The 14672-nt window shown below is 39.4% G+C and overlaps 1 protein-coding gene and 1 non-coding gene across 2 annotated transcripts in view; both read right to left on the minus strand.

Moving 5' to 3' along the window:
* Nucleotides 1-14672, minus strand: part of DYNC1LI2 (dynein cytoplasmic 1 light intermediate chain 2) — a 37341-nt gene that overhangs the window by 6183 nt on the left and 16486 nt on the right. The window contains exons 5-12 of the mRNA XM_054049150.1: nucleotides 12089-12258; nucleotides 9698-9791; nucleotides 8951-9086; nucleotides 7914-8025; nucleotides 5671-5730; nucleotides 4470-4511; nucleotides 3583-3700; nucleotides 900-1016 (exon numbers count right to left, since the gene is read on the minus strand). Of these exons, the coding sequence (XP_053905125.1) occupies nucleotides 900-1016; nucleotides 3583-3700; nucleotides 4470-4511; nucleotides 5671-5730; nucleotides 7914-8025; nucleotides 8951-9086; nucleotides 9698-9791; nucleotides 12089-12258 (849 nt within the window). The remainder of the gene's footprint in view (nucleotides 1-899; nucleotides 1017-3582; nucleotides 3701-4469; nucleotides 4512-5670; nucleotides 5731-7913; nucleotides 8026-8950; nucleotides 9087-9697; nucleotides 9792-12088; nucleotides 12259-14672) is intronic.
* On the minus strand, nucleotides 11815-11978 carry LOC128849094 (U1 spliceosomal RNA). The gene has a single exon (XR_008447172.1). It is a non-coding gene; the product is annotated as a U1 spliceosomal RNA (small nuclear RNA).

Below are 14672 nucleotides of genomic sequence, written 5' to 3' on the forward strand. Positions count from 1 at the left end.
TGGGCTTAGTCAGCCCTCTTAGGATTTAAACCTGTGGTAAAACTAAGTGACTTGAGAAATTTGAAAAAAATAAACAGGAGCCATATATTTATCCACTGCATTATGAATAGGTTTTCAAAGTACATAGAAGCATGAATTCAATGGAAAAAGAAGAGAGGAAGCCAGTATCAAAGTTGAAAGGAGACATGGTTACAGCAGCAGTAAAGGAAGGTAATCTTGGGGGCTGCCTTTTGGGTGGAATTATTATGCAACTATGTATATTAGAAAACTGAATTCACTCATTTTTATGATGTAGGTGCCAAAAATCCTGAAGGTTTAACTTTTGTGTTCCTTCAACCTACTGTAACTGTTCATTAGAGCCACAACTACATATATATGATTGAGTCTTTGATCAAAGCTGACAATTGCTTTTGATGATACTTTAAACAAACACTTATTACTGCAGTTTTAAGACATTCCTTCATATTAGTTGCTACGTACTAATTTAAACTTGAATGCCAGAGAGATTTTAGGGATTTGATTGGAAACAGCAGGCTAAAACAAATAAGCTAAATTTCTTCCTCTCAGGTAAGTAGTAGCGAAGTGCCACATAGATAGAATTCAGAAATAAAGTTTAAATTACAAGGTAGATTAATACTTTCCGAATACAATCAAGGCTCAGTGCAGTTTATTTCCCAGCAGTGCAACTTCATTAAAAGAGTCAAGCTATAGAAAGTTTAATAGCAACCCCAAAGTCTGCAAAACTGTAAGAAGAGACTTTTTATCCTGGCTCCATATCATATTCCTCAAGATCTGTTATTTGACTGCTCAGCTTAAATGATAAGCACGTTGATTTAAATGTGGTCCAAGTAAAACATTAAAAATATGCAAAACATCCTGCAACAACAAATTTTCAATACCTGATTTTTTGGCTGTGGTCTGCACTCCTCCAGCTCCAGGACTCCCAGGAGGGCCAGTCTTTTTACTCAACAGACTGTTAAAGAAGCTAGCCAACACACCTTCACTTGCAGCATTGTCTAATTAAAAAACAAATAATCAATAATAACATTACTTTTTGGAAATCATAAATTCTAAAACGTATGTATACCTAAATTTCTCTAAGTGTTAGGAAAAAAAATAGGTTACACACACACTAGCCAAAAGAGAAAAATCTCAAGTATGGGACAGACTGTCTCACTTATCCAGCCCCTATTTGCTGCTAGTTCCTCCTTTACCGCCCTCCACACATATTTCCACTCTGGCACAGGAGGCATGTAGGGACAGCGCTGTAGCATAGATTGCCAAGGAGGATTCTGGGATGCACGAGCTCCTGAAGTAGCCCAGAATCCCAAGATGTAAGGGTGCCTTAAGGCACCTTGTTTCTCCCTGACTGTGCCCTCTGTGCTGAGCAAAGGTGCAGCAAAGAATTTCAACCTGAATCTATGCGCTTCAGCTTTTTCTTGTCTAGATGGGAAATGGAAGTCTCATGGACTAGATGGTGTCTATACACCAGGTTTATCTAAAGATTTTTTAGCAAATTAATTGTCCTAGTATTTCAGCTGCTGTTTTTCAGCCTCATTCTAAAACAGGAGTGGAATTTCTGTGGAGAGTTTTCAGTAAGTTTTGAATGCAAAGCTGTATATATTGCAGATGTGCCTTGAAATCTTCAGCTAGCTAGTGTCAAATTAATATTAATGCTATAAATGGAGTGTTGAAAATTAAGACTGAACGGCTCAGTTTTCATTCACCCCCTCCCCCCCATATATTTGGATTTAAATAGGCAAACAAACAAGCTCACCAATGTTACTAGGCTCTTGAGTATTCAAAGTAGCAAAAAGCACTACTGTTACAACAGTAAGTAAAAATTGCAAGTCAGATATCTAGACCAAAAATATAACTAATAAAGGCTAATATAGCCAGAGTTATATGAAATCAACTTCCCCCATGTAGTATGCAGGACAAAAAATATGAAGATATAGTGTGAACATGTAAGCCTAATAATGTGTGTTAAGCATGTTAAAGCTACACTATCACCAGGGTTTCACTCAATCAGCCTAACACATCTTGACGGCTCCACAGCCTTGTCTTCACTAGGCTTTTAGAATGCATTAGCCAATATGTGCCAACACCGCTCCTTTATATCCTAGTCTAGACAAAGCCTAAACCAGCTTTAATTCATACCTTTTATTTCAGTGCAAGTGAGTGTATGGACACTTGTTTTGTAATAAACGTGTCCTATTTTAATTATGCTTAAGTTGGTAAAAATTGACAAATTAAATCAAAATAGGACATATCCCAAAATAAGAGTGTCTACACACAGATCTGCACTGAAACTACAACATGTTTGAATTAAAACCAATTTAATTGTAATGGTGAACATTTGTGTTTAGACAAAGCTTTAGTTTGTTATGAATTCACCTTCTGCATTTGAAAGCTTCTCCGTGTACTTTGGCCAAATCCTACAAATCTTGCATGCAAACTTTTATCCTGGCTACTCTTTTCATTTTTTAGTTATAACATTTAATTGAGAGTCCTTAAAGCTCAAACAAATTTAAATAAGTAGTAGCTTCAATGTTTCTCTGATCTGTTTTATTTATTAAATGTTTAGGAAGCGTTTCCCTTATCTCTTCAGTATGCTCTGCCCTACATAACCTGGGCTTTGCTTCTCTGAGTTAACTGCTATTCTCAGTTTGGCTACATGCTTTCAGGACTTGGATGCAACAAGATATTGTGTGGGGACAACTCTGCTTCCTCCTTCACCTGTTGTGGTTCCTGGCAGAAAAGTTTCCTGAGTACATTTAAGACCTAAAGGGGTTGAATACACATGGCTCAACATATAGCTACTCTGAATGAGAATCCAGGAGCCAGACATATAGCAGTGGGTGTGACATGGCAGTAGATCAATACGCTATTCTGACAAGAGCAGTTTACATGGTCAAGTGTATGAGAATGGCACTGAGGAATGCCCCCTTCCCTACCCCCCTCAATGCACGTGTGGGAGAGAGAGGGAGAGGAGTCAGCCCTGGGGACCCAGTGGGGAAGGAAAAATGGAGCTCCGTCTTCCTAGGAATATTTTTAAGTACTAAACTCTGCAGCTCTATGGAAACTAGGGTCTAGTACAGGAGTGGGTGGGTGAAGTTCTGTGGCATGAGACGTCCAAGAGGTCAGACTAAATGATCATGATGGTCCCTTTTGACTTTAATATCTATGAGCTGGGTCCCAGAAGGAACAGCTTAGACAGAAAACATGAAACTAGATGTAGGATCAAATGGCGGGGGGGGAGGACACCACGACGACGACACGGGACCAACTAATTGGCTGAAACAGGCATGTTACACTGTTTTAGGTAACTGTTAAACACTAATGTATTTGAACTTTGACCAGCTAGACAACAGTGCAGTGCTACTTGAAGCAATGAGCGTCTCAGAAGACAATTTGGAATTCAAAGGATTTGACATCTTTGTGTGAGTTGCACGAAGCATAAAGTATCAGTGAGTCAATCTCAAAACCAATGCACACAGGTTTATCAGGAAATAACACATTTTTCCCTTTTTAAAGGGAAACAAAAAATGCCTGGTAAAATACCAAAGTTGTAATGCATACTTTTAATATTTGGATCTGGTTTCTTAACTGATGTTATTGGTGAGGCACTGGGTACGTTGACAGGACCAGCTCTGCCTTGGGTTCTTGGGGATCCTGAAGGTCCTCTTGCAGGAGATTCCTTAGATAAAAACAGTCCAAATCCAAGTAAGTGAATTAACAGATTAATTTATAACCATCTATAAATACTGCACTACATACAAAGCTCCTACTTTTACCTTTTTTGATATTGTGATGTATATACACTTTTACCCTGAAAAATTATCAACTATAAGAGCCAATCTTGGGAGAGTGCCTCTGCATGAATATACACGATAATTACCACAGCACATTCTAAATTCAACTCATCCCCAATTTCCAGATTATTTAATGCCATGTTTCCACAATTATTTGTTAAAACCATTCTGTCACATAACATCTGAATACCTACAGACACTTTACAATTTCCGGTTTCAGAGTAGCAGCCGTGTTAGTCTGTATCCGCAAAAAGAAGAACAGGAGTACTTGTGGCACCTTAGAGACTAACAAATTTATTAGAGCATAAGCTTTCGTGGACTACAGCCCACTTCTGTATCCGAAGAAGTGGGCTGTAGTCCACGAAAGCTTATGCTCTAATAAATTTGTTAGTCTCTAAGGTGCCACAAGTACTCCTGTTCTTCTTTTTACAATTTCCGTGGCACTGGAAGATTTTTTTTATTAGGTCATGATTGCATTTATGAACTGCACGCTATGCCCCACACAGATTAGAACCATGCACTATGAAGGAGGGCTCATTTTTGGTTGTTCAGAGAAGGCGCTCTAGTCTGTACCTTGTTTATAGACCAATGAATAGCTTCCTAGTCTAGGAAAAGCCACCCCCATTTCTTGAGAGGCTACTAGTGTATACTTACTGATGCTCTTGTAGGCGTGGCTGGCTGCTTGGCAAGTAAAGACTGCAAAGACAGAACAGTGATTTGTAAATATACCTCAGCAAAACTACACACTTTTCAAAATAAACGCAGAGAAGCAGACTTTGGTTAAATTAACATATGGTCATTCTGTAACATTTAGATACATTTCCAAATTTTACCAATAGAGGGCACTACAATTAAAAGAACTAAGTACTGTGTGTTCAATACACAAGAGCTTCCGTATACACTTTCACTAAAGCATCTCAATCCTAACCTATAACATTCCTTAGAGCTCAATTTAGAGCTTCCCAAGCACGTCCACTCAAATGCATACAACTGTAAGGCACTGGTATGTTCTCATTTCTTTACTGTATATATTTATTACTTAATACACAGCATGTCTGGAGGCTGGCTTTATTCACGCCTAACACCTTGAAAGCTCATGCCAAAGTGTTTGCTTGTATATTAAAGCCTCTGATGAATGAGACATTTTAATTGGGAGGTTGGCTACTGCATTATTATTGATGTACAAAACAATTTCACTTCATTTTTAGGGTTTACATATCTGTGTAGCAAATTTCAAACATTCTGCTATTACTTCTGCTACTATGTTAATACCATTTATTTTTCTTCTCCGCTGTATAAATTAGTATTCATTTGTACCTGTCTGGTATTTTCCCATCAAATGGGAAAATATGCTAATGTAATCCCAGCATGCCACACCTCTTAAGGTACACCTAATATTTTCAGTTATGGCAAACATCCAAAAAGGCCATAGGATTCCATTTTAGAAGACACAGGCACACATTTTCCAACTTGATTGCCCAAAATTAGGCCACCATATCATACTTCAGCACCAAAAAGTGGCCTTATTTTTCAAGCGTGCGGAGTATCCCCAGCTCCTCCTGGCTTCTCAAAGGCACTCACCCTCAACTAACAGGTATTCCACGTTTGAAAACGGTGGCCAGACTTTCTATTCATATGCAGGGAAGTAAAATAAAAATGGACATTTCTTAAGCACTCAAAGTTTTATGATTTCGTTTTAATCTGCAAAATAGAATAATGGATACCCATTCAAAAATGAAATACTAAATACAATGTACCTTCCCCTAAACTTCATACAACGCTGAAAAGTTCAAAGTGAAGCATTGTTTATTTAAGTAATCTTTCCATTCAAACAGTTTCATTTTCACATTCTTACCTGCTGCTTCATAAGAAACACTTGCTCATCTTCTGCTGCCAACTCTTTCTCATGGACTAACTGTTGAACAATGCATTTCTCTTTAGAAACAAAGTGGTCACCCAAACTATTACAATTACAGCAGCATATAAAAACTAAAGCCTAACTTCAACTTCTTACATCCATTCTATGACTTGTGGCTTATTTCAGGTGCAGAATTACTACTAACTGGGCAGTAAGTTTGCTATGTCCTTCTGTCTGGCTTTCAAAAGGAGGGACACTTTTGCAGCAGTTACCCTTAAGGAAATGCAGGACCAAGATTATAGCATTTTTTTAATAGTTAACAAGTGTAAAATAACAGTGACAGGATTTAATATTGATCCCATGTAAACTTCAAGAACAAACATGTATATGCATCCCTAATCCATGCTTTTGCTGGTTAAATAGGCACAGCTGTAAAAATATTTTAAGTGGTTTTGTCCTTTCAAGAAAGGAGAGTATAGAACTAGCTCAGTGCTGTATTTACATGCAAATATTTGATCTTCCATCAAATACCATCAGCTTTTTAATATCTGAAGCAAACTATTTCATGTATATACCTAAACAGTGTAGCCAATTAGCGGCTTCACTGCTGAGCATCCACACCAGCACCTATGGTGCAGATGCATTTCACTAGAGTCCTGATGGGCAGTTGAACCCATCAGAACTGAACAGTCACTTGCCAAGTACATTAGACCACAATAAAGACATGCTGCTTTTATGTTTTTAATAGATATCTCTACCACTTTAAGCAGCAATGAAACTACTTCCAGTAAAAGCTTTGGGTTCAGAATGACTGGCCTGGCATAGTTGCAAAACAATATTTTCTGAGGACAATTCCCTGGATAATATGAGGAACTGGCAGTGGGCTGTATACATATTTGATAAATAATATTCATATTAAAATTTACTAAAACCAGCAAAGGTTTGATGTTCAAAGAGGATGGTTGCCTGAACTCTGGAGGGCTGCCTCTCCCATCACTCCAACAACAGAGCAATAGATGCCCCCACCTAAAAAAAGAGAGTTGCCAGTGGTGTGCTATACCTTTAAGGGAGAACAGGCCCATTCCCCTCTCCTCCTTCCTTCCCGCAAGTGTCTTCAAATGTCCCCACTCTTCTTTTCTTTCATTTAAGGGTTTTACATGTTACTTACCCTACTCCAGCCCCATTAGAAAAAAATGCATTCTTCCTCTATCTGTAATAAGTTACCTGACCATGGTCCAGACAATTAGTAGTCTACAGAATATTTATTTGTACTCCTAGATTGTGCTCCACATCTACTCTACAAATAAAATTTTGTAGTACAGAATATATTTTGGTGATAATTTAAAACAAGTACGAGAATAAATAGGGGCCCTTCTGTAGGACTCAAATTACGGACTCAATGTGATTTTTGCATGCGCATATCATCTGAAGTTAGAATTTTAGGTAAAATTAATATTTTGGGGGCTGCGATTAATGTTAGTGTTAAAAAGTAACATTCTGACACTAATGAAAAATACCTAGACCATCTCCCACATGACCCCACTTCTAACCCGTTATCTCCTCACATGATCCCTCTCCGTGTAACCCCTACCTGCTCCTAGCCCGGGAGCCACCCCACTCCCCATCCCATCCCTTCCCACCTTACCTGGGGCGGGCCAGGGGAGGATGTCTCTGGCCTGGCCGCAGCCTGCTCTGGCAGGCTGGGCTGGGCGGCTGCAGCCTGCCAGCCCCAAAGCTGCAGCTGCTTCGGAGGCTGGGGGGAGAGCAGCGTGGCCAGAAGAGGAGAGACTCTGGCCCTGCCTCTTCCCTTCTGGCTCTGCTGCCTCTCCTTGCCCGCTCTGTTGGTGGTGGGGGGGGGGGGGGGGGGGGGGGGAGGAGGGAGGGAGGGGACTATATCCCACCTCTCCCTCTCTATACCCGTTCATAAGCCAACCCCCTACTCTGATGCTTCCCTTTTATACTAAAAAAATTTGCCTTATGAAAAAGTATATACGGTAATTTTTTTTGAGTTAATCGCGTGAGTTAACTGCGATTAATCGACAGCTCTATTAAGAGCCTCTGCCCTATACCACTGGAGAATGTATGCACCTACTTCAAAAGTGGTTTAACATTTAAAAGAAAAGCATATTACTTTACAAGCTGAAGTTCTATATTATTAATAGTCAATATCAACTATTCAATTATAGTGAAGTGATTTGTAGTTTCTTTACACTGAACTTCAAAAATTAACTCTTTTGTACCTTTCTTACTGGAGGTTTTACAATGAAGTCTTCATATGCATCTTCTGGTTTCACCGTTGTGAAGTTTTCATGTAAAATAGCAATTTTCTTTTCATTGTCCCAACCAGCAGGTCTATAGGGAAAAAAAGTTTTAGGGCAAGGTTTGATTTTTTTGACTCAAAAGATTGTTGGCACAGCACATGCACATTTAAGTAAGTAATCGTATTACCAAACTACTGTACTTCCTCTGTAACAGTTTTATCATGTCATTAAGAGGTCATTGCACAGTCCTCACTCTGAAAACAGGCTATGCTTACCAAGATGTTGAGATGGCATTATCATTTTGGGTAAACAGACCTATAGCCACTATGCGTTTTTAAGCTAATGTGGAACACAAGAATGTCAGATTATAATAAACCTAGGCACTGAACACTAAAACAATGCAAGTACAATTTTTTTTTTTTTTTCTTAAAACCCAGAAAGTGCCTGCTGGAGAACCAGTCTAAATGATGTTTCCAACTTCCTTCCAGCATGCTGAATGTGACTATTAGATATCAGATTCTTTACAAATTTACTTCATTCCAATAAGTTATAGTATGAAATGCCCCTACAATTAAACAACCCTTTCAATTAATTATCTTTAGCCCTGTTTACGTATGGAAAGTACATTTAAGTAAATGATGCAAATTATTCCTTTTTTGTGAAATATGATTTTGGAAGGCAGACTTCTACCCAGATATGGAAGTATTTCACAGAATGAGACAATTATATGGGGGGGGTGTGTGAGAGAAAGAGCGTAAGCGCTATTATGGAGCTAATGATGAATTGTTTATGTGGAAAGAATTTTTCATTCTACTTTAACTAATTTAAATTCCACACATTAGAACAGAATATTTCACATCCAAGTGGCGATTTTATTTTCTGTTGAAGAAATAAATGCACTAAAGCTTGGGGTGTACAAGTTTCACTTGTGTTCATAAGGAAATACAACATTTCAGTGATAAGGGCATCAGACAGAAACAAAAAGTTTGAAAAATATATTTCTTACATCAACTTACATAAAGACTGCATCCTTTTCTACCACTAAGGCAGGTGTGGTAAAGTGAAAACCATATGTTTTATGTACAATGTACTTATACAGCAAGTCAAGGTTCTTTTCTTCCTTAACTGATGTATAAATCAAGGCAGCTCCATCTAATTACTTCATTTAAGGAAAACTATAAATTACAGTACTTAAACATTAAATTAAACTGAAATAATATTTGAAGTTTTCTATTGAATAATAGCCAAAATTTTCAGAGCAGGATGCTTAAAGTTAGGCACCTACTGGCTCAATTTTTAGAGGTCAATGGAAATTATAGGTGTTCAGCACCTTTAGGAGGGAGGGAAAAAGAGGATGAGAATCATGTCACTTAGGAAACAGATTCAGCTTTTAAAATGTTGACCAATATAGACACCAGAAAACTGTTTTAAAAAAGTCACAGGGTGCAAGTTTAGTATGGAAATCCACGTTCTGGGAGAAAGAGTAATGTGGTGCATCTCAAAACTGAAGTCCCTTGCCAAGGAATGTAACAGACCCTAGATCAAATGTATGGCTTCAGATAAAAAAAAAAAACTTGACAAACCTCTTTATATTTTCATAACTACACTCCAAATACTATACATTAAGTTAGTAAATACCAGATGTTATTTTGATATGCAGTTTCTCCTTAGGTTATTTTATTTCCCCTCACACACTATAATAAAATACATTTCCTATCTTCCAGATTTTATTCTGCCACTATCCTCAGATTAGGAAAGGATACACTGTAAGCAGAATCTACGAATGTGTGACTGAATGAAGTCAAAGTGTTCTTCTCTGTAGTCATGTTCCTTCTCTAGTACACTGACTGCATCACACTGGAAAAAAAAAAAAAGCAAAGCCACTTAACACTTCCTTGCATATAACCTGCATTTTCTTCAAGCTTTTAGATATACAGTAGAATCTCAGGAGTTACGAACACCTTGGGAATGGAGGCTGTTCGTAACTCTTATCTTCAGCTTATCTGAACAAAACGTTATGGTTGTTCTTTCAAAAGTTTACAACTGAACATTAACTTAACATAGGGTTACCATATTTAAAAAATAAAAGGACACTCCATGGGGCCCTGGCCCCGCCCCTTTCCCACCCCCGGCCCCGCCCCAACTCTGCCCATTCCCCACCCCTTCCCCAAAGTCCCGCCCTAACTCCGCCCCCTCCCCTGAGCGCCCCGCATTTCCCCTCCTCCCTCCCGGCCACACGAAAAGGGCTGCCCAAGCGCTACCGGCTTCACGGTTTGCCGGGCAGCCCCCAGACCCTGCGCCCCCGGCCGGCGCTTCCCCAGCACAACTAGAGCCCGGGAGGGGAAGCACCCAGCCGGGGGCGCAGGGTCCGGAGGCTGCCCGGCAAACCGTGAAGCCGGTAGCGCTCGGGCTTCGGGCAGCCCCCATGCCTCCGGACCCTGCGCCCCCAGCTGGGCACTTGCCCTCCCGGGCTCCGGCTGCTGTGCTCCTCCCCTGACTCTTCGGCTCTGTTTAAGAGCCGAGCTGCCCGAGCGCTACAGGCTTTGGGCAGCCCCCATGCCCCCAGAGCCTGGGAGGGGAAGTGCCCGGCCGGTGGCACAGGGTCCGGAGGCATGGGAGCTGCCCAAAGCTGGTAGCGCTCGGGCAGCTCGGCTCTTAAACAGAGCCGAAGAGTCAGGGGAGGAGCACAGCAGCCGGAGCCCAGGAAGGGAAGTGCCCGGCCGGCGGTATTTTTCCCGGACGTGTTCGACTTTTTGGCAATTCCCCCCGGACGGGGGGTTGATTACCAAAAAGCCGGACATGTCTGGGAAAAACCGGACATATGGTAACCCTACTTAACACAGCTTTGAAATTTTAGTATGCAGAAGAAAAATGTTTGTAACTCTGAACAAAATGTTATCGTTGTTCTTTCAAAAGTTTACAACTGAACATTGACTTAATACAGCTTTGAAACTTTACTATGCAGAAGAAAAATGCTGCTTTTAGCCCTCTTAATTTAAATGAAACAAGCACAGAAACAGTTTCCTTACCTTGTCTAATTTTTTTTTTTTTTTTTTTAAACTTTCCCTTTATATTTAGTAGTTTATGTTTAGCCCAGAATTGTACTGTATTTGTGTATGGGGATTTTATTTATTTAATTTATTTATTCTCAGCGCTGCCTGATTGCGTACTTCCGGTTCCAAATGAGGTGTGTGGTTGACTGGTCAGTTTGTAACTCTGGTGTTCGTAAGTCTGAGGTTCTACTATACACATCTTCCCTTGTATTCATCAGCATTCAATTCACGCTTTTTGTTGGGGAGACTGCACTAATTAACCAATGGGTAAAATGCTCACAACGTACCAAAGACAAAAAGTGTCTAGTTAAAAGTTAAAGCCACTTCAAATATCCATTCTTTATGCCAGAAATTGAGTTGATGCCATAAATGTATATTTTTGAAATGCTATTTTCATTAAGTCACTAGTTGCTAAACACCTTCTCATGTGGTAACCCAGGTAACTGTATGATGTACAAAGATAACTTGAAAGTACCCTTCTCAACTGACTTTTTTACATTAGAAATTCAGATCTCATCTACACTACCACCCATATACTATTTAAGGAAAGACTGAGATACTATGCAAGTGAAATCTGATGGGAAAAGGAAGCATTTATTTCAAATGCCTCAAAACACTGGGAGAAAAGTTTTTTTGATCAACATCTTCTCTTTTTCAATTAAGAATGGAGAAAGTCCACGTTTTAGACCTCTAATATGTCTTTCATCCAAACTGAAAAGACAAGACTAGTCTTTCTCAATCCTTCTATGGTAAAGAAAAAATTAAAAATCTAACACACTTTTAAGTCTTGTTTATACAACAAAAAGGTTTTTTTTTTTTTTCTTCCCCAGGGGAAAGCACGAACGCAGTCCACCACTAGCACCAATTATGCAGTCGAGTTTCCCACATTTGGGGAAATCGCAGGGATCAGCACACCTGCAGTGCAAGGGATGAGCCTCACCCTGGGAAAGCCACCTTTGTGATCATGGTATCTCCCCTGCCAGGTAAGTTTATCTACTCTAAATCCAGAACTTTCACTTCCAGCTTGCAAACATCTGCATCAAAGTATCTTCCAAAAGGAAAAGTAACTAACCTTTCTAGTAAACTCAAGTTCAAGCTCACCTTTGTACAAACCACCAGCACAGGGATCCCAAGATTGTGAGTCAGCACATTCTCTCCAAGTGGCAAAGTAATATTTTCATCTTCTTGGCCAGATGATGAAGGACCCCTTCTCTGTGGTGATCCTTGGTAGCCTTCTTCAGGTTCCACATACTCCTGGAATTCCTTTATAACTATGAAAAAAGATCTTTGTAAGGTAAGAGACGGGAATACATTTTTAAAATTTGTATTAAAGTGAAATAGTTTCAGACAATTATATGTTTATGAGCAGCTGGGACATCTTCTCAACAACCTTTTTAAGGTAACACATGAATTGAGAACAGAATTTGAGCGTCAAAAAATTGTACAATTTCTATTGAGCCAAATAAAAAAAATAAGATTTTGGAATTTGGCTATTACTAGCTTTCAGCTTTTGAATCCAAAGCACATCTCTAATTTAAATAGAAGGGCCAACATTTTCAGGAGAGTTTAGTGATTCTCGGTGCTTCAATTTTTGCGTACTCAACTAGACAGACTGTGGAAGTTTGATTTTCAGAAAGTGCTTAGCACTTATCCTCTGAAAATTAGGATCCTTTAGGGTGTCTCAACTTAAATCTCAACTTTTCTAAGCATCAAACCTCTTAGTAATGAATATGAAAGTTTGCAAACCCAGATTTACTTAATTTTATTTCTGTATCAAGCTATCAAATAGAAGCACTTAATGACAACCCTGCTAATGTAGCACTTCGCAAAAACAAGTTAGAGTATAAGGTTTTGTGGCTGTTCACTTAAAAAAGTTGGCATATGTAACAAGGTCTCACCACTGACTGAAGTCAATGATAATAATCCATCCATTACATCAGTGGTCCCCAAACTTTTTATGTTGGCCTTCCCCAACCCATAATGGAATCTGTCCAGGCCCCCTCAGGAGTCATGGTCATGAGCAGGGCTGGGAGCCCCAGCTGGGGTTGCAGCCAGGAGTGGAGTCATGGCCAGGGGCAGGGCCAGAGCGGAGCGGGGCTGTGTGGTGCTCCCTCCCCATGCCCTGTCGGGGTTGGCCCGGGCCCTGACGTACCCCCCTGAACCTCCGTGCCCTCCTAGGGGGATGTGCCCCACAGTTGGGGACCACTGCATTATATCATCATGGTACTCCTCTGAGCATGTACGGAAGCATGGTAATATAAAGAATGTAAGGAAAAGTATTACATGAAATTCTGTACATTGGCTAATGTTTTATTAAAGGAAAGTGATATTGTTCCCCAGATTTTTAAAGCAGTGGTGCTTCCCATCTCTAGAGCAAGTAGTGCTATCACCACCAAACAGTGCACTATGCTGTTTTGGGGAGGATTAAAATCATGCAATATCAAATAAGCTTCCACGCCACGAAACAATCCAACAACTTGAAGTGAACTCTTCAATTATATTTATGGATAACTTGGACAATGTGAAGATACTGAGCTCTATGTTTTGTATTTGCAGGGGGAGCCAATGGAAACATAAAAATAATCATAATCTTAGTGGTTAAAAAAGAAGAATTAATGTGACTGCTGATATTCAAATCTAGAAACAGTTAAAAAACAGAGATCACAAATCTAAAGTACAAGTGCCAAAAATTCAAGAAAATAAGATGAATAACTACTCAAACAAGTGATTTCTAATTTGATATTTTAGGAGCCTTGCTGAACAAAAATTTTGTTTCTGAAAAGTGGTTTCAGGCTCAGAAAAGCTACACATTCAATTCAGGGTACTGAAGGTTTAAATCACAACACACACAAAAATAAATAAGAAATCTAGAAGTTAAGAGCTGAACATAGAAGAAGTAGCACTCAAAGCAAACAAACTTTTTAGTATTTTTAAGTGTGCACTGACAAAAGCATCAAGAATAAAAGGGTTCTTCTGGTAGTTCAGGCCAAAAAGCCCCACACGATAGCTTTCTGTGCCTTTACATCAGACAGTTCACTGTAACTTACAGCAAAGCAGGGCTGTAACTTGTATTCACTACAAGCCTACTAAAAGAGTTGCCATCTATAACTGCAAGCAAATACTATTTAGCCACACCCTTTGGAGATAAGCTTTTTTGCAAAATGTAAACAAGTACAGAAAACACCAAATTAAACAGCCACTCCTAGTTTACAAAGCAATTCTTTTTTTGCTGTTATTGTCTCTTACAGGAAGTCAACCACTATCTGCACACTGAATGCATGATTATATTCAAAGCTATTTTTAGTATGTGAGACATGAAATCTAAATCATCTGGAAAGGCCTCCATTTATGTAGCAGAGCTGCAATGAATTATGTAGACAAAATGAGATTTGGCAAAGATCGTGGTTCTAAAGAGACTTTTTTGAAACTGAGTATTAAAATAATTCAAAAATGCAAAATGAAAATACTTGACTCATACAATATAGCAATACCAACTGGTATTCTGAGCTTTGTGAAGTGGAAAACCTTTGAAGAGGTAATAAACCAATGCTCTCAAAATAAAAACACCATAAGCTTCTAAAGAAGAAGGGTGCCCCCCCATGACTGAAGAAGTTGTGGTAGGAAGACCAAGGAAAGAGGAACCCAACACTACACAGTTTGCTACCACCATACATCCAAAACAGCA

Source organism: Malaclemys terrapin, chromosome 14 (genome assembly GCF_027887155.1).
Source record: "Malaclemys terrapin pileata isolate rMalTer1 chromosome 14, rMalTer1.hap1, whole genome shotgun sequence".
Lineage (NCBI taxonomy): Eukaryota > Metazoa > Chordata > Testudines > Emydidae > Malaclemys > Malaclemys terrapin.